At 43.1% G+C, this 26,578-nt stretch overlaps 1 protein-coding gene across 7 annotated transcripts in view; it reads left to right on the top strand.

Annotated features, from left to right (window-relative positions):
- Positions 1-26,578, top strand: part of TUB (TUB bipartite transcription factor) — a 132,945-nt gene that overhangs the window by 51,404 nt on the left and 54,963 nt on the right. The window contains exon 1 of one of the 7 annotated variants that reach the window (XM_054275643.1): positions 17,422-17,595. The exons of the other annotated variants lie outside the window; for them this stretch is intronic. Coding sequence (XP_054131618.1) covers positions 17,558-17,595 — 38 coding nt within the window. The 5' untranslated portion in view covers positions 17,422-17,557. Of the gene's footprint in view, positions 1-17,421; positions 17,596-26,578 lie in introns of those variants that run through there. 7 annotated transcript variants of the gene reach the window in all.

Here is a 26,578-nt window from a genome sequence, read left to right as displayed (position 1 = left end):
TGTTACTAGATGTGGATGTTATCTTCAGAACCTGGAACTTCTGGAAGCATTCTACTCTTAGAACAACTTACTGTAATTTTAGAACATGTAGCTCTTTAGGAGAAACAAAATTCTTCTGTAGTATTTTGGTTGACTGATTTGGTAACAATCTCAGGGCCTGGTTTAAAGGGGACTCAGAAATTTCTTATCCTAGAGCAGGCAAGAATTCTGATTCAATTATCCTTGATTGTTCAGTAGCTGTGCAGGTGACAGGCACAGTCATTACCACCTTTCAAGTTTTCTCACCATGTAACCATGTCAAGTGAGTACCAGAAGTGCCCACTGCCTTTCAGGCTTCCTTAGTCTCCTGCAGTTCCACTCAGCTCCTGCAGGCTTCTCCTGAAGCTTGGAAGTGCCTCAGGCTTCCAATACTGAGACTGTGCTATCGAGATAAGGAATGAGAGTAGAACAGCATTTGAACAGCCAAATGACTTCCAAGTTTAAAACAGGAGTGTTGAATGTCAAGATTGGCAACCCTTGGGAATTTGGAGGTGAACCTCTGACCTGCATTGCCTTTGGGGAGGTTGGCACCATCACATTGGTTTAGCTAAACCCTACCAGTCCAATGCCTGCTAGTGCCTGTGTTCTACAGAGCAGGAGCCCAGCTCACTTCTAATTAAAAATCAGGATTTAATCAGAGTGCAGATGAGCCAGAACAGTCTTCTTACTTCCTTTCTACCTTTAGTGCATTTCTCTCTCATATACTCTCATGGGATCTGTTCAGAGGTGAAGCAGGTGGGTGGCAATCGTGGGAGCCCAGATGTGCATTTTATTTGTAACTATTTCCAAGTCACCAAAGTTTTGTTTATTGCTTAATAGTTCTACTGCAGGAGTGCCTCCACTTGGTTTTCTCTTTAGGAAGGGGAGAATCAAACTGCTTGGTGAACAGCTGAAGGATGCTTTCTTTGTCAGTGCAACTGTACGCACTGAGAGGACCAGAGCAGATTGAGAAGTGACCATATTTTGCACATGTTACCTATTTCTTTGAGCTGTGAGTAACCTCCTGAGGGGTGACACACTTACAAAAGTAGCTCTCCATCTTTTTTGCCACAAGCACTGTCTTGCTGAAAATAGAATCCTCAGGAAAAGCAGAAGACAGTGACTGCAACTGCTCGGAGCCTCCTCACACCATCCACAGAAAATACAAAACCCACAGCGTATGCTCAGCTGCTGGTACCAGCTGTCACATTCATTATAGTAATTGCTGCCATTAGTGTGCTATTAATATTTCTCTTACAAAATTGTTCAAGAAATCAAGTGAAAATGCAAAGTCTGCTCTGTCTGCAACCATTTGTGTTCTTTGTGGGTCAAATCTCACCAGCCACAACTCCTAGCAGTGCTGTCCTCCAAGGAAACAGTTCTTAGGAGGAACTTCATTTCCCTGAGTTGCTGGTGCAACTTTCATTTTGGGCTGCAGAAGAGAGGCAGCACAAAATGTACATTTGGAAGGGCACAGGGATAGCTGCTGCGGGATCTGCTTGTCTGTTGCAGCTAGTCTGTCACCTTGCAACAAGCAGCAGGGAGATTTCTGGGACTGTTCTGCCCTTGGTGTAGCTTTATACAACTTGAAGACCCTGGAGCTGGCAGCAAATGTAGCCTTTTACCAAAAGGGCCATGGCCAGGTCTGAATAGGTGGCTTAGCCTCCAAGGTGGAGAGCATGCCAAACCACCTTCAGATGTGGATCTGAGGTAACGTCATTCTGATCATTGTGATGTGCTCCTATTTAGCTCCTCAATATCAACATATTCCTAGTAGGGCTTTGTTGTGGATCAGGATTTGTTGTGGATCAGGATTTGGCCCTTTTTTTGGTGGGATTTTATCTTCCCTATCTCTGATCATTCTCATTTCTTTGGGGAAATTCTCATCTATGGAAGTGCCATTGAGTCAGCACCTTTCAGCTCATGAGTGCTAGCACTTGACAAAAAGTAGCTGAAAAAAAAGTGTTCATTTCAATTTTCTTTTTTGATATGAAATATTACAATGGAGAAAATTGTTGACCTAAATGACATGTTCATCTGAACGATGAATGTAGCTGAGAAAAGACTAGTTAATTTTTCTAGTTCACTTCACAAGAAAATGCAGAGTACTGGAGAAAGTTGCTATATTGGTGGTTTGTGGTCTGCGCCACTTTCCACTGCTGTGGAAAAAAAGATTTGATCAGAAGTATATTAGCGGTGAATATTAATTACTTTGAGATCAGTTAATGACTCAATTAGTTAATCAATAACTCAATCAGGTAATGAATTGTCCGCTGTGGAATGCATGTGCTAATGCTGCATCCATGTGGCTATAACATGGCTAGTTCATGGTCACTCTGCATTTGGGTGCACTTGTGCTCTCTTAAGCCTGTCCATTTACAGGGAAAATACTTCCAGCACTCCATGTTGTACAAAAAATGTGAAACGCAGAATCCTAAAGATAAAATCCAAGAGGCAGATCAAAACAGCCTCAGTTTATTGGGGAACAATAAAGTTTCCAAAGCCAGTGCTGCAGCATAGGAGAAGCATGGCACAGCTCAAGGATGCAGGGGCTGCTTGGTGCAGCTGCCATTTTCACAGTGCTGCTTCCAAGCACTAAGAAGCAGTAAGTGTGATTTTATTTCTTTTAACTTCTAAGGATGATTGGACCCTGCTTAAACAGTGTGGTTACTCCTGCATGGATAGGTGTCCATCCTTTATTTGGCAGGGATACTGTCTCTCCGAGGCGTGTGAAAGTGCCTTTCCCACGTTCTTTTCATTCCCTTCTCCTCTCTGCCTGGAGGGCAGAGGAAAGGAAAGGAAAGCTGGTTCTGGGAGTTACCTTCTTCATTATTCTGGATTTCCCCTCCATCCTCGCCCAGAGTCGGCTTGTTCACCCTCCGGGCTCAGTGAGAGGGAACTTGTTTGCCCATCAGATAACCCAACTCTCACAGGAATTTCAAGCACCCTCAGAAGTGGAGGAAGGCTGTACTCAAAGAGACCTCTAATCTAGGACTAGACCTGAGTACATAATTTGTCCCAGCCAAAAAGCAATCACCTCAAGGAGAAGCAAAATATAAAATTTGATGGATTCGAAATGAAAGCAGTTTATTCCAGAAGTGTCATACATAGCCCGGATTGAAGCAACAAGGTTTGAGGGAGACCCTGGTTGAGTTTTAGCAGCTCATCATTAGTACTGCATCTGTCATGTTTTATGATGACTTAGTATTACAGAAATAAGGGACCAAGCTCTCAGCTGATGTAAATCTTCACTGCTCACTCCAACTCAGTGAAGTTCTGCTGGTCCCTTTGGAAATCTGGAGTTTTATTTGCAGTTTTATTGTTAGACACAGTATTTTCCCTGCTTGCAGAGGCTTTGCAGTATGTATTTCAACTAATATAGACAATGTTGATAAATTCATCTGAATGCAGAATCTTCTCTGCACATTAATAACATTAATTTAATCTCACCAAAGGAGGAGTACCTCACCTTGCATTGCTAATGCAATTAAAAATACTGAAGAGATCTTGGTACAGTATTAGCTGTTAGCACTGCAGTTCTTCCATCAAAAATGTAGCATGATGTTTATGCTGCTGCAGAAAATTCAGTTCTACTAATTCCCAAGTTACATCCTTTCCATGTGAGAATGCCCATCAATTTGTCTTTGATCATCAATTTGATGATTTCTGCTTCCTACTAATATCTATGTGCAGTGTCTTAGATCCGAGAAGTTGAACTGATCTGTTCATTTGCAAAATGACATTTGATGTGACCTCTGTTTCATTTCTGTCATTATATTTTCATCCCACTTCTTCCTACAGTTCATTGATCTGAGCCAGGATTGTAGAGCTTGATTTTCAGGGCACTCTGCTTCTGAGATGAGAGGGGACAGGGACATTGTCAGTCACCCCTAGCTGGGAGTAAAAGGAGGAAAAACTCAGCAACATTCACAAATTTGGCCTAAAGGAGAGACCTGAACATATAATGGTGTGCCCTGGCAGCCTGTCTTCAAATAGATCATGCCGGTCTTAAATCCAAATCCTGTGTGCCAGCATCTTAGACAAAGAAATTGAAAAGCTTTAGGCTTTAAATCTGATTTAAATTTAAACCATAATTGATTTTTTTTCCTCATTTTGATTTTTATGAACAGATGGACCATAGCTAGCAGTTGCCCTTGAGGAGTCTTTAAAAATGTAGTTCTGTGAACTGTTTCCCTGAAGATTGATACAGCTGCTATTTCTTCACCTATCTCTGAATCATCCTCAATTACTATATGTCTTTATAAAATAATTATAGGTTTTATCCAGGAACTGAGCTTGGCTCTGTACTTTTCATAAAACACTTATGCAGAGTTGGTTAGCAAAAGAGATGATTTAACCCAAGTTTTCAATTGCTTAGCTTTGAATTTTATTCTCTTATTCAATGTTTTGCTATTATGTAGAAGCTATATTTTCTTGAAGCTGAAATGAAAAGGGTTTTGGCTCCTCTATCCATCTCTTTACACTTACTAATTTGTCTGTCAGAGTAAATCACACACAGAATGAACTTTGGAGAGTTATTAGTTCAGATGAAGCTATTCACACTCAAACGAATAAATAAATTATGATCTTACCCTGCAATGTCTCTTCTTGTGCAAACGTCAGTCCACTCTTCCCCTTTCCCTCTTCATGTATAATGGGGAAATGCTTTGTAGAAAAAGATCAGCTGTAGAAAAATGCAATCTGAGAATGAACACAATGAAAGTGCTTGGCATGAGCTGTGGATGACAAGGTGATGGAAGCTGGGGGGTAGCCATGTGAAAATGTCGTACAAAGGTGCAAACTCAGTTCACAATTTCATCTAGTCCTTGCCCCTCTGTACCTCCAGATACATCTTTGACAGTGTCCTGGGCAGTGATAGAGGGGAGGGCAGCAGGTGAAGCCTCTGACACAGTCAGTGTCCAGGCAAGACAGCTGCTCACACATTAAGGCTGGCAGGTCTCTCTCTCCCTGCAGGCGCCCTAGGACATTAGGGCTAGAAAGCATTTTGCTAAGAAAATGTTTTGTTCCCTCTGCACCTTCCATTTTTTTGCTGCCCTTAAGGACATCTTTTACTCTTGGCAGAGATTGGGCTAAAGCACCAATCTTTCTTCTGGAGAAATGTGAGGAGTTTGGGAGCCATATAGCTTCCATGAGCCTTTACAGAATGGCACAGTGGGGATTGTTCTTATTTCAAGGTGAGTTACAGATTATCAGAAGTGTTGTCAGTAAAGGAGATTTTCAGCTTAATAGAAGTTGTATCTCCATCTTTGTTTTCTGTATTATTTTGATGCACATAACCTGTAATTTACACGCACTGTTAAGGAGGATTGCATGTGCTAATCTTTTGCCTGGAGGAATTTTCAGTGTGTATCTCACTGAAATGAAGAATGGAAGGAGTCTAATCCCTAGCTTGTTTTCAGTCCATTGTGCCCAGTGGCTGCTGCTGGAATTTTGCAGGGCTTCTTATTGGAAGTTGCCACTTCCATCTGTGTACAGATGTGTACAGAATAACCTCTGGATTCTGGTGTTTCCAGTATCTGCAGTCCATCAAGAGTGAGTGCTCAAAAGGGACATTAGTGATTTAGGCCTTCCTAAAAACCTCACAGAATTTACTTAAGAACAATGGCCTACAAGTTCATCTTAGCATAAGTGATCCAGTATATTTTCCATGTTTGCTTTTTGTTTGTTTATTTGTTTTGCACAGCTCCTCCTCCAGATAATGGCACTGCAAGGGTAGACAAACACATTTGGGGGCTGTCCTGCATCACGCTTTGGCTGCCTTGTGTGTTTATGCTGTAAACATTGCACAAAGGAAGAGAGACCTAAGGGTGAGGTGCCTTGTTCAAAATCACATAATCAGGTCCTGGACTCATTCAGCTGAAATTCAATCTCATATGCTCCTGCAATTGCAGTTTGCTGCCTCCTTTGATGCTTGGCTTTGATGCCTGGAGTTCTCTTACTCTTCAGGGACTACAGGTGTTCATAACACTACCTTTGTTCATTAATATTTTCTTTTAAATAAAAGGGAGATGGATTGCTTCAGAGATGCAGCTGATCACAAGATATGAAATGTAACTCGAGCACCTTTAGAAAGAAATATGTGATGTTGAAAACTTGGCATTTTTCAAGACAAATATATTGAATCAATTCTGCTCTTGAGATTGCAATTGAGACAGAGGCACATCTCCCTCTGTACCTGCTTAGAATTCATTTCATGTCAGTGGGGAATGAAAATAAGTTATGTTCAGGGCCTCAAACCATTGATTGGTAGGTGTTAAAAGAGCCCAGGCTTTCCATTTTAAGTTTGGTCAGAATGTGCCTGTGTCGTGTAAGCAGGCAGGAGTGCTCATACCACTCAATATTTTTCACAGCTGCTATTCTGCAGGAGTAAAGTACACTCATCTCAGGGTAGGGGATATGTGCACAGAGGCACTCTCTGTTTTACTGACACCCTAAAATCTCACTGGTGGACAGAGAAGTTTTGTTAAGCAGGATGCCAATATGAAAACCTAAAACATTTCCAGTACTGTTTTTCTTATTTTCACAAGCCAAAGGTTTCATTTAGAGGAAAATCGCATTTGCTGAATCTTCCAAATATTTGAATTCATTAACAATTTTCTCTAAATGTCCAGAGTTAATTACAAAAAATTAAAAATTGTATAAGGGAAAAATGGCACTTACTGATATTAGGAGAACATGGTATAATATATTTTGAGCTGAGGTTTTCCTCCTCTCAGAACCTCTACCCTGATCATGTCAGGCCGACCATAGGCTATATTTGCAAAAATAATTCCACCAATTCCAGTGGAAATTCTGGGAAATGTCTATTTATTGGCAATTATTTCCTTACAAAACCTAATTTTCATCTGAGTCTGCCCTACAGTGTCTTATTTCAATGTTATAATGCATTTAGGTCAGTTGAAATGCCTGCACACAATGTGAGTAGCAAAGGGAAAGCCAGGAACTCTTCAAGTGTTTTTTGACAGCTGGGGCAAACAGCAGGGAAACACGTGGTACTCTGTGGGGCTGGGAACTTTCAGCAGAAGTTAGCACCAAAATATATTTTTTTACAAACTGTTTTGTTTTTAGATGACAATCTGAAGTGAAATCTGCTGTTCAGAAAAATATGCAGTATGTTTCCTTTCAAGGGCTGCTCATTTACTGTATGACTGGCACGTGCTGTGCAACAAAATTCATTGCCATAAAGCAGTAAGAAATCAGAAAATAAGAAAAGAAAGTATCAATACCCACCAGCTGCTTCTGTCTACTTCAGGTGCCACATTGCTTTGCAAAAGTAGTCTGTGACACTTTTCTAACTGAATTACTTACTCCAAGATTCTGTATGTGGTATTCTTGGAGACTTTTTGTTGTTGTAGGGTTGTTGTGGGCTTTTCCCCCCAGCCTGCTGATATATGGACCTTTTGTGTGTAGTTTCTGTATTTAGTCCATTAACTCCCACCCTGTCTTTTAGATTGGGTCTCCTGTTTTCTGTGTTGATACAATTTCCCTCTCTGCTTTATTCTCTCCTTTTCCTCAACAATTAGCCTATTACACCTTCTTACACCTTCATGAACTTTTTCAATGTTTTCTGGATTGGCTGAGTTTCTTTCTGTTTCTCCTTCATTTAACTTCCTCCACTGAGTCTTGCTTTTGCTTTAGCATTTCTGTATACAGGAAGGCTCTTCTTGTTGAGCTGGGTCTGGTAGAGAGTTAAATAGGAAAACAAGCCAAGAGGCACATGAGGGAATTTCTCCAGGTCTGTGTGTCTCAGTACATCTCTCTCATAGTTGAGTACAATGCAGCACTGGCTGCAAACAGACTGTTCCATTACCACTCTCCTCATGTAAAGGAAGACAGCGTGGACAAGGATCAATAAATAGCAAATGTCAGAATGAGGAAACTGCTCAGCATTTCCTGAGGAAGAGGCTGTGCTTTGGGCACAGTGGGTTCTCAAGGACACTGTTAAATTGGAACTTCATGAGAGGGAGCAGAATCACACAGCAGGTATAGCGGGAGATATATATATATATAGATATATATGAATGAATATATCAGGTATAGCCAGTGCCATCCACTATGTACAACTGCTTCATTATGGCTGCTAGAGGTACAACATGTACATACATTGTATGTATATAGAACACAGCTAAATATACTACAGTTTTCTGGGAAAAGGGCCATCAGTGATTTTTGAACAGTTTCTTAGTAAATGCAGAAAATCTGGTGGCTTCTGTAATGCCTTCTTCCCCCCAGCTCTTTGCTGTTCCTTCTTGTTCCTCTTCCAGTCCAAGAGTGCTAACCTTGAGAGGTTAAATATGCTGTGCAGAGACCAAGAAATCCCTTCCTAAAGACCTAAAGAATCCTGAAGATTCTTAATTCTTTAGATCCAAGAAAATGGGAGAGAGCTGTGAAAGGAAGAAATGCAAACTGAGACACTCCTACACCAGTCATACAGGAATGGGAATGATGGGTGGTACCAGCAGGAAGGCAGTCAAAGGTTCTGATGTCCTGAGCTCTCATGCCCTTTACCTTTGTCCTTTCCTCAGCTCTCTCACTAAATCCAGCCTTGTGGCTAAGCTTACATAATTGTTATGATTTTTTAAAGTGAATACATCAGATCTTTTCCCAATTCAGATCATCTCCCTGGTTTCTTATTCTCCATAGCATGTCTCTGTGCATTCACTGAAGGAGAGTTGCATTGTTCTCAGAGTCTCCTTTTGATTTAGTCATAAATAATACATTTTGTGTGAAGCTGGAATCATCCCTGCTTTCAGGCAGGGATAATTTGTAACTTGCTGCACCTGAAGGGGGGTTGAAGGGCATGGCTGCCATCATGTTACCAATGTTACGACCCAGGCTGGAATAACAGCGTTTGGTGCATGAATGAAACAGGCACATGAACACAGTGGGAAGGATGGAAGGAAAAATGCAGTATCCATGCAGGGAAAGTGTAGCAGGATTTTTCTTGGAAGAAGAACAGGGAACTGTTAAAGAAGGTGCAAAGAAATCCCAAAGAGTCAAAGCAGCAATTCTTTACTTGGATATTAAATAAAATAAAATATCCGTAAATATCTATCCACAATAATTTTGGATAAAGTGGATGTTGTCTGAAAGGTTGAGAGGCCAAAAAAAAGATGGGTTTATGGAAATTAAAATGAAGAAATATATGTCACACAGTCATCTCCTTGTATAATAATCTGCACAGGCTCAGATAATTTTGTATCCATGTAATTTTTTTCGGGTTTACTAGAAAGATATAAACTATTTGCTTGACCTTTGGTTTTAATTCTAATCCCAAAATTACATAAGAAATGTTGCTTTAGGCTACCTTCTGCTATGGAGGAGAAGTCTCTTTGAAGAATTTAATTTTTTAAAGTGGAAGTCTTATTTTAATGCATCTTTGGCCAAATACTCTGGCATTCTCCAGTGGAAATGGGGACTGCCCAGCAAAGAGCAGTTAAACTTTGACAGCCACACTGTTTATTTCAGTAACCACTGAAATAAAGCATTTTATAAAAACATGCTGAAACACAGAAAGGGAAGGGCTTTTTAGGCTGGACCACATTATTGAACACAGTGTCTCACATTTAGCTTCTGCTGAGCTATTTGGCCACTGCTTCAGTCATTTATCGAGGTAAAGTGAAAAACTGTGTGCTGAAATCAATAACATTAATAGCGTTTGCAAACAGAAATTCTCAGCCAGCAGTTTAAGTTAATTTAGTGTATCTGTGCATTTGAAATTATTACCAGTTCCATTAGATTTGTAATTTAGGGAAACACTGAGTAAGCAACGAGCTTTCATCCTGTCCTTGTTCTGGTGACCGTGGAGGGCTCGGGAGGCGCCTGGCACACACTCCCCAAAAACTGATTTGTATGCACTGGGGATGGGCATTCTGGGGAATCAACTGATCATCCCCAGCCCATCCACAGGCTTTCTGTACAGCTGCAGCCAAACCAAATCATCAGCTCTTGCCTCAGTGTGTCACCTCTAACGTGAATGTGGCATTTTATGGCGTTGCAAAGATGATGTAAAGCACTCATATTACAAATAGTGTCACAGATTGGCCAGAAGTGCAGATGATTGCAGTAAGCCAACTTCATAAGTTGCATAAAATCTGAAGGAAAATCAGGTGTTTCCATGGCAAGATCAAATATATTTAGTCCATTCTACTAGAAAGACTGCAGAAGGACAATAATTTAAATACTTATTTCTGGTCCTTTTGAAAAGTTTTACCAGCTAGATCATTTTAAAGACAGAAAATAAAAATAACTTGTTAGTATTTAATCTTAAATATAATCTGAAGACTTTGAAGACTGTAGAATGTTTTCTTGCCATAAAAACGCTCAGCTATTCTAAAGCTGGTTTCCAATTTTCCAGCTGCTTTGATTCCAAACAAAACCATTCAAATCTTTTTGCTCTGTACAGTGAATTCAACCTCATTTTAATTTGATTGCAGCTCTGTGCTAAAATGTAACGGAACGTTAATTCTCTTAAAATCTGAGGCTTTTTTTTTTTTAAAGAAACTGACTTCTTTGAGTAATCATGTTTGATGGAAGAAATCTAGAGGGTATAAAATGAGAAGGTCATTATCATGATGCTCCATCCGAACACCTATGGCAAAGCACTTCTGGTTCTACTTACAAGTTCTGCTGGGAGCATTTCAATTTTCTGGCTCATTGTCAGGTGAAGTTAACAGCTTTTAAGGGCAGATAAGTCATATCTGAGTTTGAACTATCAGTGAAATGGAAACATCCCAGAAATTAGGCAGGATTTTGTTTGCTTTTTTGTTTCACTCTCCCACAGCTAAATATGAACATTTAGAACTAAACTCTCAGCTGGGTAGACAGTTTTAGATGTATAATTTCAATGTTAGGGTGCTTTGTTTTTTCTTTTTTAAAATAAAAACTGGAAGTAATTCCTATGTATACATTCACAGACTAGTTATGAAGGATGTGCTTAGCTTTAGGTTAATCTTGGGGTTTTGCAGTACTAAGTACAGATGCTTCCTCACCATGCTGCAAAGGGAGGAGTGTTTAATATGAAGAAACAGTCTGAGATGTATCCCTTTAGCAGGATAAGCCATGCTACCATTTGCTAACAGCTTGCAAGAATTTCAGCCTGGCTCTGCCAGTCTGAGTTGGAAGATCCTACTTTTGTCCTGGAAGGACACCTCAGGGTCCTCTACACTTGGGACAAAGGGAGATGCAATATTTTCCCTCTTGCTGGCTGAGTGTAAAATGACCTCCAGAAGTGAGATTCTTCCATTGCCATATATCCTGTGATTCCATGAAAACAAAACAAAAATGAATATGATTCTTGACTTTTGGAAGGCAAAAACCCACCCCAAATGACACAATTTTCATGGACAGTAAACCTGCATTTGGTTTCCTATGAATTTAGACCTGTCTTATAGGGAAGAGACATGTACTTTGGGCAGGAGGATTTTGTTAAAATATGTCTTTTTTGTTTCATATTATAAGTGCCTTGATTGATATGCAAATAATCTAAATGGTTCAGAAAAGTCCAAAGAACATAAGTGCTAGAAATGAGAGCAAAATTACAGTGCAAAATTTGGTGTAATCATAAATAAAGGAAAAATAAACATTTTAAAGCAAAACTTTCATGAAATAGTATGCTGAAATGGCATAGAATTATCCAATTTTGTATTTAAGCACTGTCATAGAAAATTCATCCTTCATGAACAATCACTTTAGGTATCAGGATGTAAGAATTGTGTTAGAGGGCAGTCAAGCAGGGAGTCTGAAGGGAATATGAAATACAATCCACTTCTAGTGGCCCCACTGGATTTATGTAATTGTTCAATGGGACAACAATTCCAAAGATGACAGGAGTTTTGATTATGATGATACCAGATTCTCACTCAAGTTTCAATGACTGCAAGTACACCACTGACATAGTTTGGTTTCCTTTCAGTAACAGGATTTTTTACTTACACTGGAAAACAAGAACACTGGATGTACCCAGTGCGAGACTTTGAGAGAGATGTTGAGTGTGTTACAGGATGTGGTATCAGACTGAATTAAAACTTCTTTAGAAGGTGTTGAAAACAGGCCACCATTGTTGAAATCAGACCACCCACACAAGGACAGTGACATATGAGGTTTGATTTCTAGTGCTGGCAAAGGGAGCTTAACAGCTTTCCCTCCTCAAAAGTTAGCATTTTCTCATACTTTCCTATTCTATAAGAATGTGTAGATGTAGGTGTCAGCTTGATGTTTACTGTTCAAGAAACTGGTATTAGACAGGATCTCCTGGAGCTAGGCAAGTTCAAACTGAAGTGACTAAAGTGAAGAATTACCCTAGGTGGCAAGGGAACTCTGTTCTGTTATTGCAGAATAGATTTTATTTCAGGGTGTTACTGATAAGTATTTATACTTCACAGCCTCACAACAAAGAAGCAGGAATGAACTTATTGGAATGAGAATAGATGAAATACAATAAGAAAAGGTGAGCTTTTATGGAGAGATGGAGAAGATCAACCATGTAAACACTGCAATTAGTCTTTCATGTACCAATCTGCTTCCTCCCCAGAGTTTCATCTCCAAATTGTTCACCTTTACAAAAAAATTTTATTCTTACTATTATTATTATTATATTTGACATTAGGGTATCAAAAATAATGCCTTTTTATTTTTTTCTTGCGAGGGGAACAAGATCTAACCTGGGATTCTTTCTGTTAAAGGCACAAATGACAGTGAACTTGGTGTAAGCCTCATCCAAAGACCACAGCAACAGACAGAATTGCCTCTGTCATGTCTTTGGTGTTACTGAAGTTTTTAAGGCCAAAATTACTACTCAGGGCTATGGTTTTTTTCATTTTTGAGAGGGTTTTCTTATTTTTTGATTTGGGAAAATGTTAACACCCTTACTATAATCCCAAGAGTTTATTCTGAATCTGACTCAATGCATTTCATTGGTTGGGAAGAATTATACTGACCCTTATAAATATCAGCTTCACAAAACCTTCAGCTTTTGCATCTGGTCCTGGTTAGTTCCACAGCTTGATTTTCAAACAAGCAAACAAAATATCCTAGATATTCTCACAACTGATCTGAACTTTATACAGAAAAATCCATGAACATTTTTAGGAACTCTCAGTTTGTAAGGAGTACAGATAAATTTTATCTGGTGTGGTTTAACTTCAAATATGATCACTTGATACATTGGAATGGAAAAATCTAAACACAACCACTTCTGTAGGCATGCCAGCACAAACACATCCTTCATTATTCCTTGTCAGTTGGAGCTTAAAATTAGAAAATTTCAAGCCAATAAATGAAAGCTCAGAATCTTTACACATTTATGCCAAATCTGTTCTGTTTGTGTTACTACCAGATTAAAAAGGCTGGATAGAAGTGTTTCTGCAGTGTGCTTGAGCTGACCCAGAGGCAGCAAACTGGCAGCTCATGCCCTTTTAAGAGACCTCAAAATTAAAGATTGTTTTAGTCTCTTATGTGTCTCTTGAAAGGGTTGGGAAGTGTGAGTTAGGATGTGTGTTACACCCCAGCACAAACTGAGGACAGGTTACTGAGTTCATTGCCACACTTTCCCTTTGCTAAAATCAGCCTTTGTCCAGGTCAGCTGAAAAGGCAAACAAGGCAGGAATTTAACTCAATACATAACCTGAGTCTATTGTAGCAGCTCTGAGGGGTAGCAAACCTAAGGCACAGGACGTGCAGACCTTTCTCTCTGCAGCACACAAGCTCTGAACAGTGCCGTGCTCAGCAGTGCAGATGTAACAGTGGGCCTAGAAAGAAATACAAAAGACTTTGTATTTGATAAAAACCACTCTATAAAAGATACTCTATGCTCTTTTTCAAATCAGTATATGCATTTGCTACTTTTTTTTTAATGGGCTAAACAATAAAAGAAAATAATTTCCCCATCATGGGAAAAATAGACTTAAAAGAAATGAGTCTGTGCATTTAGGAAAGAGCTTACATCAGTTTCTTATTTTACTGTTTTTTTAGGTTCTCCAGGCTTCCTTTCAACAGTGTTTCTGCTTTGATGTCTTGCTCTCTACCCAGATTGCCAGAAGGCTTTCTGTTGCAAATGCAGGTGTTTTCAACTGTTAGATACAGTTGTGTTGTATTATTCATCACCTCGATATAAAAATGTATTAGTGGGACACTTATTTTACACAGAGGACAAAACAGGGATAATTGGAAAGATGGCAGACTGTATATAGAGGAAGATGTTGCTTAGTGAGACATGTTTGGCAGTGGAGGAGACAGGTTTGCATCTGCCTTGCTGCTGTTTCATGGATCAGTCCTTGAACCTTTAAAGCACAGCTTTTCTAACAGGCTGCCTTGCCCATCAGGCTGGCATCTCAAACTAATTAAACATGGCTTTTGAGAAGTACAGCTCTATTCACAGAGAGCACCTAGAAATCATCATGGTATGTCAGGGTTATTTGTTACATGCTGGTGCTTTTTCCTGGTTTTTGTTGTTTTAGTGCTTGGTAAAGACCTGTGTGTGTGAGGCCAGGACTTCCCTGAGCTGCTGGGAATTACCAGAGATGCCAGTGAATGGATCTGCATGTCAAGGGCAATCTCGAGGCTTGTTACACAGTAAAATGAACACCTCAGTCCTGCTCCTGACAAGGATTTCTCTGTAACACTTGCCCTGTCATTCAGAGATAGCTCTGTGTGCCACACAGACAAAGCAGAGGGACATCCAGAGAAGGCTGGCGAGCCATGACCCTGCTCAGAGTTAGAGAAGTGCAATAACCCTGCTCATAACATTGTCAGCTGCAGAGGATTGGTATTCACCTTTCACTCCTCTCAGCTTCTTCAGAAATGGAGGCAGAATTTCTCACTCATTGCTGGTGAGAAAGAACCAAACCTGGACAGTGAAACCATATAAAACATATTTACCAGAGATGGTAAAGGGATGAAGGAGAATTAGGTGGGGAAGGATGAGGAAAAGGGCTGGGGGCATAAGTAAACTATTCAAAAGCAGATAAAATGCCAGAAAACTGTTTTCCCTTTCTTCCCATAAAATATTTCTTATCTTTCTTCTCCTCTGCCAGCTTTCCCTGGATGGACATTATGCTTGGTGCATGTCCATCTTTCAGGGCACCCTGGCAGTCTCTCATTTTGAGCGCCTGGTAGCTCTGTATGCTTTCTGTCTGTGAATCCAAACATGATCTTGGGCTGTTCAATGGGCAGTAAGGCACTTTCGTGTTTTGTATCACTCCAAAGTTCAGAGGCATCTTTTTGATGTGCGTGCATTTGCTCATCTACCAACCTTTACACTTGCGGCTTTTTGAAAATAGATATTCTAATCATCAGTCCTGAGAACTTTTGTCTCTGAACACAGGGAGCTCTTCTGTTGTCTTTCATCTCTTCCGAAGAAGCCTCGGTGCTTAAAAAGCAGGCAGCTTAGCACCAGGAGCTGGGAATCTCTCCTCAGCCGCCTCCTCATGCTAATAGCACTGCCAGGTGGTGGTGAAGCTGTTGTTTCACAGCTCCAGGTTGTGCCTGACTGCAATGGAGGGAGGTCTGTCAAATCCAAAGCAGCACAACATTTTATTTGTATGGATAGGAGAGAATTCTTCCTTAAAAGCAGATCTTGTTTGGACTTCTGGAACAGGTTTAAATTCTGGTTTCTGGATTTGAAATAGCCTCTGACAGCTCATGAGAGTGAGGAACATGATAACGTTTGTGTTGCTAGCTAAGCATGCCATCTTCTGTTGACTCTGCTGGCTTCCTGGCCCTGGCCACGATCTTTGGTAGTGAATCTAACCCTAGAGTTAAGTTGAGTGAAAAAGTATCTCCTTCAATCTGTTTCTAATTTTCCAAGCTATAATAGTCTCCTTGCTTTTTATGCTATAAACCCAAAATGAGGGTTCTTTTTCTGGTCTACTCTACCATTTCACATACCTCTAAACTCCCCATCTCTATTTTCTTAGATGAAGCTTTTCTTTTTTCTTTTCCTTTTTTTTTTTTTTTTTGACTCTCTGCTCAGATGAGCATCTTTCCAGAGCCTTAATCATTCATCTTTCCTTTTAATTCTACAGTCCTTGTGATGGGATAACCTGTACTGTGGCCTTCTTCCAGATGAGTTCACACATCAGGCAGAAGAGCAGTGTTGCAATTTGGGTACGGCTTAGCAGGTCAGAGCTTCACATCTTTGACACTAAGGTGCCTCTCACTATCTAAGCCTATCCAAGGTACAGTAAGTGCCACATTTAACTCTTTGGTTGTTTATTTCCCAACACCTGTTTTGGGAGAAAAGATGACTTCAGTTAACTTGTAAGTTGTCTTTAAATATCTCCCCCATATGCAGTACAAACATTACCTACAATAGAAGTTGTGAGATACTAGGGTCCAGACTGGCATTATTCAAAACAAATAGAGTTAGTATTTTTCATAAATCCCTATTTTTCACTAATTTTTTTGCTCAGGTCATGTTTCTTCCATGCAGTCAGTAACTGTTTCTATAAGCTTATAATCTGACACGGGATTTACAAGGTTTAAAAGGCTTTACTTCTGCTGTGGCTGTAGTGCTGGAGCAGAGCTGGTCGTACTGTGCTGAAAGGATGGGGTGGCCTGTACTACACCCATCCGTGCAGCAAAAGGTGGGTTCCCCAGGGCGCTGGGACTGTGCTCTGCTCCCGCCAGCCTCAGCTTCCCACCATGGTTTTCCCAGGAGAGCTGCCGGCGCTCTCGGCCGTGCCAGGGCCAGCAGGGGCGGCTGCGACCACCAGATCCCAAAAGCTCTCATCACCGCAAGGCATCCGCCCGCTGTTGGCAAACCGAAACCACGGATTCTGCCTTAAGGGCCGCGGTAAGCTCTTACTAACAGCCCCCAGGCCGTGCTTCCCCGACCATTTTGGGCTGAATTGCTGCAGTTCATACATTTTGGCGGTGGGCCGGGCTGAGAGGAGCCTGCGCGCCGGCTGCGCTCTCCTCGCACCTCTCCACGCCCGGGTCAGCCGAGAGCCGCCCGGCCAGCGCCGGACTCATGGCTCGGTCTCTGCCGCTGCCAGGGCTCGCCGTGCCGAGCCGAGCCGAGCGCAGCCCGTGCTCGTTCCCCGCGGCTGACGGGGCAGGGGCGGGCCCGGCGCGGAGGGCGGCTCGGCTCGGCTCGGCTCGGGGCGGCAGCGGGACCCGCCTCGCCCGGGCGATGCCTGAGCGCGGCGGCGGCGGCAGCGGGGGGGTGGGCGGGTAGCGGCAGCGGGGACGCGGCGCTGCTGCCCTGCCTTTCCCTGCCCGCCGCTGGCCCTTCCCCCGCCCCTCCCCGCTCCGGTGCGCGACTCAGCCGCCGCTCCGGGCAGGGAGGAAGGGCTGGGAGCCGCCTCCCGCTGCCCCCGGCCGCCCCCTCCCCATGCAGCCCGGCCCGCCGCTGGGAGCCCTCCCCGGGGGGATGTTTCTGCGGCCGCTGCCGGGATAACCGGCGCGCCGCCCGCCCCCGCCCCGGACGGAGGATGCTGCCCGCGCCGTGGCGGGTTCCGACTCGGACAGCAGCGGCCGCGTCCGCCTCCTCGGCTCCGGGCAGCGTCGCCGGGGAGAGATGAGTTCGCGGCACCAGGCGGACTGGATCCCTTACAGGTAGGGGGAGACCCCGGTGGGTGGGGCGGAGGCACCGGGGCTGCCCCTGGGCAGGAGCCGCTGCCCCTCGGGGGGTCCCCGCCGGAGCCCGCGGCTCGGTGCACGGTCGCGGGGCCGGGGCGGCCGGACCCTCCCGGGGCGCGGCGGGGCGGCGGTGGGTCCCGCGGGGGGGAGCGGATCGCGGGTCGGCCCGGGCGGGCGCTCCCCGGAGGGGCACCCGGTCCCGCCTCCCAACTTCGGGCCGGTGCCGCTGCGCGAAGTTCGGGGCCGCTCTCGGGGCGAGCTGTCAGCCCCGCGGGGAGCGGGCGGAGCGCGGAGCTGTCCTGCCCTGCGGCCCCGGCGGGCGGGCGGAGCGCTGCGCCCTCGGTGCCGGCTGCCGCCCTCGGGCTCGGCCGCGCTGCCCCCGCCGGCGGCGGCTCCGGGAGCGCGGCTGCGGGCGGGCGATGCGCGGGGCGGCCGCGGCCGGCGGTGCCGCCATGGCGGGGAGCGGGATCGCCATGGCAGCGCCCGGCCCGCCGCTGCCATTGGCTCCGCCGTTGCCATAAGCTACGGGAGCCGCGGCGCGGCGGCGGCCCGGGAGCCCCGTGCGTCAGCGGAGCGGCCCCGGTGCGCGGAGCCCGCGGAGCCCCTGCACCGCCAGCACCCGCAGCCCGGCCGGGGAGCGGGAACACCCGCGGCTGGAACGAGGGAATAGTTGGTATCAGACTTGCCGGACCGAGGGGAAACCGAGCCAAATATTTCCCTGCGAGCGGGATGGGCTATTCTAGTAATAGACCCCTTTCCGAGCCTGCTATCCAGAGTACATTAACATTGTGGGCTAGTTAGTTTGTTTTTGTTTTTAGTTTTCGTTAAAGTGTCTTTTTCAAGCTGAATTTTTACAAACGGATATCACGCGGGGTTTAACAAGGCGCTCTGAAAACGACAGAAAGCGTGTTTGTTTCATTTGTTTGGTTGTAAGTGAAACAAGGTAGATACAGTAACGTAGGAAACGAGGACAGAGGCTTATGGTGCGCCAGGGGAGGTTTAGGTTGGACACGAGGAAAAAGTTCTTCACAAAAAGGATGATTGGGTATTGGAATGAGCTGCCCGGGGCGGGGGTGGTGGAATCACCGTCCCTGGAGGTGTTTAAGGAACGACTGGATGTGGCACTCAGTGCCATGGTCTGGTTAAAACGATAGTATTCAGTCATATGTTGGACTTGATGATTTCAGCGGTCTTTTCCAACCTAGTTGATTCTGTGATAAACCTTTTATTTTTGTTGTCGGTAGAGACTTGTGAAATTAAAAATATGCACAGAGTGCATTTTTAAAGAAAGACAGCTGCTTAAGCAGGTTGGTTTAGTTTGCCACACACTCAATGACAGTGTTTGTATCAGAGGCATGCCTGCCACAACAAATGCAACGTGAGCACAAATGCATCACTCCTTAATACAGAGGGAAAAAAACCCCCCAAGATAGCTGCACAAGTGGAAATCTGCTATTTTGGTATGTGCACATCATAGTTCAAATCAGTAGAAGAATTAGAAAGAAAGAAACATGATTACAATGAATCTGAGAATATTGCCACTCTCTCAGCAATAGCACTTTCAGCCCATGCGTTTTGAAAAGATGTAAGGAATTGGCAATAAGCCTTCAAAAATGACTAGTGGATGCATTCTGATGCAATTTGAAGCCTTGTAATGAGGACAGAAATACCAGAGGAACAGCTGTTCATGGCTCATCCCAGCAGCAGTGGAAGAGTTTTTCTGTTCTCTCACTGTACACAAGGCTCTGCAGAGGCCAATGCCAAAACTTTGCTGAGGGGTTTCATAGCAGGGGCCCCAAAGAAGGAAATAAAACATCTCTATTTCTGCTCAGTGCAGCACAAACAGAGGGAGGCAAAGCAGCAAATCTCAGAGAAACACAAATTTAATGATACTCATGTCTTTTCTAACATAATGTTATTCTTGAATGTTAATGATGTGTTTATGGTCAGAAACTGCTGAAGACTGCTTAAAACCAAATGGCAACCAAACCACGGTTCTGCTCTGACGTGTCTTTATGTAGGCTTCTAACAGTGTTCTCTCAAGAAGCTGGCTTATTTCTCAGTCTTCAGAGGTAATTCTTGAACTAGAGGTATATTGTTGCAAATCTTATTGGACTTGTGTGTGTAAAGCATCCTCCAGGATCCCCTAAACATACTTGCCTGGGAAGCAGTGGTTTGTGAATGAATATGTGACTGAGTTTACACATGAAAGCACTGTGTGAGTAAATTAGGTCAAAGTACCATTTCGAGGGAGTGAAATATGCAAGGAGGAGGAGAGACCTGATGTGCACCCCTTGGAACAGATCATCTTCTCTCTGGGAGCAAAATGACCCGTGCTTATCTGCCCTCTTGCTTCACATTCCTGTTTACTGTGGTGAGTTCAGGGGTTGCTGACTCTCAGAGCCCCGAGGAAGGTTCAGCACCTTCTTTATGGTCTGGGTGGCATGTGACAGCCAAGGGTGTCACTGCTGCTCATGTGGGGGACAGAGCATAGGCTGCTGGGCACGCTGAAGTCTGGAAGGATGTATCCTTCTAGCAGTGGAACATATGTGCAGCTATATACCTGAATTAACTCAAGCAGAGAAGGATTGTATCTCTGCTAGTAAAATGTCATAATTTTCCTTTGAAGTGAAATGAGCCAGAGGGAGTCAGTTCCACGTGTGTCATGTACAATTCAGTAAGCAATCCACCTGCATGTCCACAACTCACAAACTTACACTTCCCCTTTTAAGGTGCTGAGAACATTTTGAGTGAGTTAACAAAAAATAGTAGGCAATTTTTTCAGTGTCAGTGCTAGTTCGTGCTGAGATAAATAAAAGGTTCATATTATTTGTGAGTTTGTGATTTCAGTGTTTTGTCCTTATCTCTTCTCATCCTCTCTTAAGTATTCTGCTTTTGAGATAATGATAGTCATAAGATGAGATTTCAGTTCACTAACATTATGAAAAATAGTTAGGAAGCTGTTTTTAAAAAGTAAATATATTGCATTTATTTTTATGGAACACATATCATAGAAATTTAAGCACATGATTAAGCACTTACTGAAGCTACACATCAGGTACAATGAGCTAGGAATTCTTTAAATTGTACTCATTTTTAACAATGTCTCTGCTCTTTTATAATAAAGAGTCAAAATAGTTTAGATGCAATTAAAAAAATAATCATTTGCAGTCCATGTAGCTGCCCTCAGCCCAAAAGTAATTTGCAATGGAAGTTAAGAGTAAGATGTAGCTTCTTGAAGAATTATGTTCTCAAGCACAGTAGTGTTTTCCTTTGGTATCCTTCAGCATTGTATTTTCCAGCAGAAAATACAATGCAGAAGTGTCTGGGAATCATTACAAATTCACAGGAGTTCTGGTTTTTTATTCAAAAGTGTGTTTTTGTTTCATATCTTTTTCTTGAACTCATTTTTAATTTATAGCATTTCTTAAATATAACATACTCATTTTTATTTTATGCTGGTGTGTCTTATGAATGTCTGTGAATAAATGAAGACATTCCTCATACTATAAAACTGCAGTCAAATAAAACTGCTGCTCAGTAGGATGAAAGTATCAGTAAACTCAGTTACAGTAAGACCCCTGTCTCTATTATTATTATTTGTTCTTATGTTTTCAGCTGCTTCTTTAACAATAAATCTTGATCCTGTAACTTTAAACGCAGCATTTACACAACCAGCTAACCTGTTCCATGAGAAATATCTAAACACCACCAGCTGAACAGCCCAATCCACAGAGGAATCAATTTAATGCAAGTCCCCAGGGTTCTCTGTGAAGTGTCTGTGTGATGCTTGGTTTGTGTGGATAAACCTGCCATGGCCAGAGGGGACCCCATGAACTGTGCCCTGAGGAGGGCTGGCACTTGGCACTGAAGGCACTGAAGAGAGCAGATGACACAGCCTGCCTTTGCACTGGCATAATATGTCTTGATATGTACATGATGGTGGTAATAATGCACATTATTTTTGTTTGTGACAGGATTTATTATGCTCAATTTTTGTAGCTTTCATGAATTTGTTCTGAAGTTTTAAGGCTGTGCTTAGATATTGCAGCTATAAACAGTCACAAGTTATTTACTTGCACAGGGGAGGATTACAGTTGGAAGAAAATTGTGGAGCACAGCTGGGTTGTAAATTCATGAATCATCGCAATTAGGGCAGATAAGAAGATTTCTGAAAGTGTGATGTGTAAACAAGTCCTGGAAACAAGAAGAGCCTTGAACACCAAGGTATCCCACACTTGTTTCTGACCACGTTGTTGAGGCAGTGGGATGTTAGAAACCCTGAAGTTTTGGCATTGTGAGGGCAGCAGTGCAGGGGGGGGCTCACCTTGCTGCAAGGTGCATCTGTGACCGAGAGCATCCCACTGCAGGCAGGCTCTCTCCCAGCCTCCTGCCGTGGGGAATGGCATGGATAATTCACAAGAGCTGCTTTTTTTAGGAAAAGAGTTCAAAGACTGTGTCTGTCCTCTTCTCTGAAACAGGCTGTCTTGTCTCAGGCTATTCAGTGTATAAAATTAGCCTGGTCATGTGCTTTTAAAACATTTAAGTTAGAGCTCTCCCTTAATGGAATTCTGTGCTCTTGCATGGAGTGCTCCTGCAGAGATCAAAGGTGGTTTGCCCAGCATCAGTGTGAGGGAGATGGCAGAGGCAATTGCTACCCCAAAGCTGGTAGCCTAAATCAGCCAGGCAGAAAGGAGAGGTGAGGAAAATAAGTATCCCAGACCCTGGAAGTTGGGGGGTGTTGGTTTAAATGAAAATGGGACAAGGCTCAAGGGAGATGAGCTGCAGAGCCGGGTGTGAAACCTCGCTGTGTTGTGCTCTGCAGTGTGCCAGAGGTGGATTTAGAAAGGGGCTGAAGGGACTTTGCCACCCCTTGCATGGGCATTGTGACAGTGAGTGATGCACCAGTTGTCCCTGAGCTCTGCCACCCCCCACCACCTTTGTGGTATCAGCAGCCAGATTGAGATGAAAACTGATTTTTTCACAGGCCAGTAGGGTTCTGGTAGCAACAATCATTTGCAGGTTCCTGGCAGTGACAATCATTTACAAGCCATCTGTGCCAGATTTGGATCACAGCCGGGAAGTGGATATGAAATGTAATGTCTCTCCTCTTGCACTTCCCTGAGTTGGACAGTTTTGATTCTCATGCCTGAGGGTGTTTGGACATTCCCTGGAGTGGCATCTATTTAGACATGCAAGCAGCAGTTTTTCTGGAAGGTGGTACTTTTTATTTAGTAACTAAAAATTGCCATTCTAGAGAGCTGGATTCTTTTCACACTTCCTCCTCATTTTTCTTCCTCTCACACTAATGACTTATTTTCTAATTCATGCTTTTCTGTTCTTTCAACTGATGAACAGATTTCTTTTTGCCATTTTTCCCTACATCATGCTCTTCTTGCCTCTTTTTCTGTTCTCTTTCCTACTTCGAGATTATTCACAAAAATAGAATTCTGTCTTGCCAGCTGTATGGTGCCTGCAGAAGATACCCTTCTCTGTAAACATTTGCTATTTAATTTTTATTTTATTGTTTGTAGCTTTTAAAGAAATCCATCCCAACTTCTCGTTGTGTTACTTAAGTACTTAGTACATCTGTGATTTTTAAAAGCTGAAATTATTTATTTTGCAGATTATTGAGAATTAATTTCAGTGTTTGCAGTGGTGTATTCAAAGATTAATGCCTTAAGCGTGGATATTAAAAATGGTGTTTATTTTGTATCTCACTTGCTGCTGAACATTTTGTTCCTGTAGTATGTGAAGGCCAGTCACTGGGACTAGGAGATGCCCTTCTTGGTGACAGGTCTGTGTCATGCACAGGGGGTGGCAGGGATGGAAGAACTGTTTTCCCACAGTTTTGCAATTTCTTTTATCTTGATGTAATATCAGGGTGATGATGATACCAGCAAGTTCTGAACATTCTCAGCTAGAATGTAACACCTCTTTGGGCCCTGCTGTCATTTACATAATGCAGGTATACATCAAGGCAGCCTTCAGGCTGGAAAATTTTCTGTTTAGGAGGCAGGCACAAGAGAGGGGCACAAAATGCAAATGGAAAGCTCGGGGTTTTTGTTGCTTTCATTTTTGAAGCAAGCATATGATCATTATCTTCTTTGGACTATCTGTTCTTAAGAAAATGGGAAGTTAGGGGATATTGACTTAGAGAAGGAAATGTGCTCTCAGGGAAGGGTGTATTGAGTATACAAAGGCAACAGTGGGAGAAGGTGGAAAGACTGGAATAATCATTTTGGATGAGTACACATCATAGAAGATGAAACTTTTTTTCCTGACATAGTTATTTTATGCCAGGTTGTTTCATCTACCACTTGATGGCAATGTAATTTTTGTAGTTTATGTAGCTTTTGTAGCTTTGTGACACTTTAAAAGCTCAGTTTGCTCCATAATTTAATTACTTTTTAGATGGTTTTGTATTTTATTCTTTTGTGTTAATAAGAAGTGAAATGATATCTTTCCCTTCCCTTTCAGTGATTACAGCAGAAGTAGGTTTCATGCTTTTGTATTGCTAATAACTTGAGGGACTACATATTTATCTATTTTTTATCCTTAAAGAGAAATGGTGACCCAGTTGAAAACACTTCCTCCTTCAAGGTAATGCTGTAGGCCCTAGAGAGCAGAGGAGAGTAACTGCTTCTGCCAGGACAAGAGCTCTGCAGCTTTGGGTGCTGATTTGGTGCATTGAGACCAGCATCCTTCCCCCTGAAAGCAGGGATGCTGTAGAGACTGAGGCTGCCCTCTACCATGCGTGCAGTTGTGTGGTTGCTTGCAGGGAGCTGTCACAAAGAGGTGGCACCAGAGCCTTTCTAGTGACTTTAAAGGAGGTTGGATTGGTGCCATCCCCTTCTCTGAGCTCATGTTTTAGCTGAGCAAATAAGGGCAAGCAGTGTGTAATGCATGAATATGCTGATGTGCTTGTGAGTGACACGCTTATCTTTGTTTCTGACAAAGCAAGTGCCCCAGTCATTCTTTCATGAAGTTGAGTTCTAGCTTGGATTCTCAGATGTTTATGAAAATTAAGTCTTGAATTGCAAATTTCAGTGGAAATCTCGTGATCCCTGTTGTGATGCATGTTAACACAAGCCTGTGAGTATCATAATTCATGATTATTGTTACTCATTTGACACAGGTAATGAAACCACAGCATGAAGTTTTTAATGGTAATTTCAATTCCAATCACAGTTCTAACTACCGGCAGATGAGATATTACAAGATGAAGAAATTCCTTGATTAGCTGCAAATGATGACTAAGATGGAAATTGTATTTGCAAGTGAAATACAAGTACATTGGCATTTGATCTACAGTTAGGAAAGGGATCTGAAGAGTTCTGTCTTTCAAATTTGGTATCAGTTGGAAAGCAAAATGAAGTTAAAGGCTAGGTATTTGCATTAGTTATTCCTGTGCCACAGCAAGAAGCATAAGGAAAACAGGTCTGTTTTTTTTCAGAGCAGGCTGTTGCTAGCCCATATTACTACAGCAGCATTTTCACTTGGCTGCAGTGACAGCAGCAAAACCAAATCACATTGCATCATGTAGCAATTCTCACTTCTGAAAATTTGAGGAAATTATTGAATGCACTGTGGAAATTAAAGAGTAGATAACTTGTCCAGACAATGACTGTTTGGATGAGGTTGAGTGGAAACCAAAAGACTAAGACACATACTGTACCCTAGAATTCATCCCACTGTTTTTGGCAGATATAAATCCCAAAACTCAAGCCAGGAGTGTGAATTTCCATTAAACAGTGTTTTGCATACCTAGGGATTGCTTCAAGTTTTCTGTGCTGAAACTTAAGCTCAGTTGTACGGGTGAATAATGCCTCTTTTGGGAGACTGCATCTGTAGAGCAAGGTTAAATAACTTTAAAGGTGTCTCTACACACCATTGAGTCAGACCTTGATAATTGATTCTTCCAGGTTACTGAGTCTTAAATCACTCCACTGGCTATTGCTGCAGATTTAAAAAGTAAAGTGTAATGTTTTAGAGAAACTTTTAGTGCTTGCCCTGGAATAACATTGACATTGTTTTATTGTCTGTCCTTAAGGCAGAGCTCATGTGCCTCTGTGTGTGGCATACTGTTACATCTCTGCAATCATAGAATCATTTGGTCAGAAAAGATCTCCAAGATCATCAAGTCCAACCATTTACCCCACATTGCCAAGTTCACCACTAACCCATGTCCCTATGGGCCACATCTACACAGCTTTTAAATACCACCATGGATGGTGACACCACCACTTCCCTGGACAGCCTGTTCCAATGCTTGACAAATGTTTCAGTGAAGAAATTTTTCTTCATATCCCATCTAAATCTGGATGTTTACTCTTATCCTATTGCTAATTACTTGGGAGAAGATGCCAACCCCCACCTGGCTACAGCCTCCTTTCAGGTAATTGTGGAGAGCAGTAAGGTCCCCCCGAGCCTCTTCCAGGCTGAACACCCCCAGCTCCCTCAGCTGCTCCTCACAGGACTTGTGCTCCAGACCCTTCCCCAGCTCTGTTTCCCTTCTCTGGACTCTCTCCAGCCCCTCAATGTCTGTCTTGCAGTGAGGGGCCCAGAATTGGACACAGCACTCAAGGTGTGCCCTCACCAGGGCCCAGCACAGGGGACAATCCCTGCCCTGCTCCTGCTGGGCACACCATTGCTGATCCAGGCCATGATGCCACTGGCCGCCTTGGCCACCTGGACACACTCTGATCTAGCGCTCCTTGCTGTTAAAGAGCACCCCCAGGTCCTTTTGCACCGAGCAGTTTTCCAGCCACTCCTCCCCCACCTGCAGCACTGCCTGGGGTTGTTGTGACCCCAGGACAGGACCCAGCACTTGGCCTTGCTGAACCTCCTGCAGCTGTCCTCAGCCCATTGATCCAGCCTGTCCAGATCCCTCTGCTGAGCCTTCCTGCCCTCCAGCAGATCAACCTTCCCACCCAGCTTGGTGTCACCTGTGAACTGA

Source organism: Melozone crissalis, unplaced genomic scaffold (assembly GCF_028551555.1).
Source record: "Melozone crissalis strain CALT ecotype California unplaced genomic scaffold, PUWL_Pcris_2 ptg000018l_1, whole genome shotgun sequence".
NCBI lineage: Eukaryota > Metazoa > Chordata > Aves > Passeriformes > Passerellidae > Melozone > Melozone crissalis.
The sequence above is the reverse complement of the archived record's forward strand: the minus strand, read 5'-3'. Positions and strand labels throughout refer to the sequence as shown.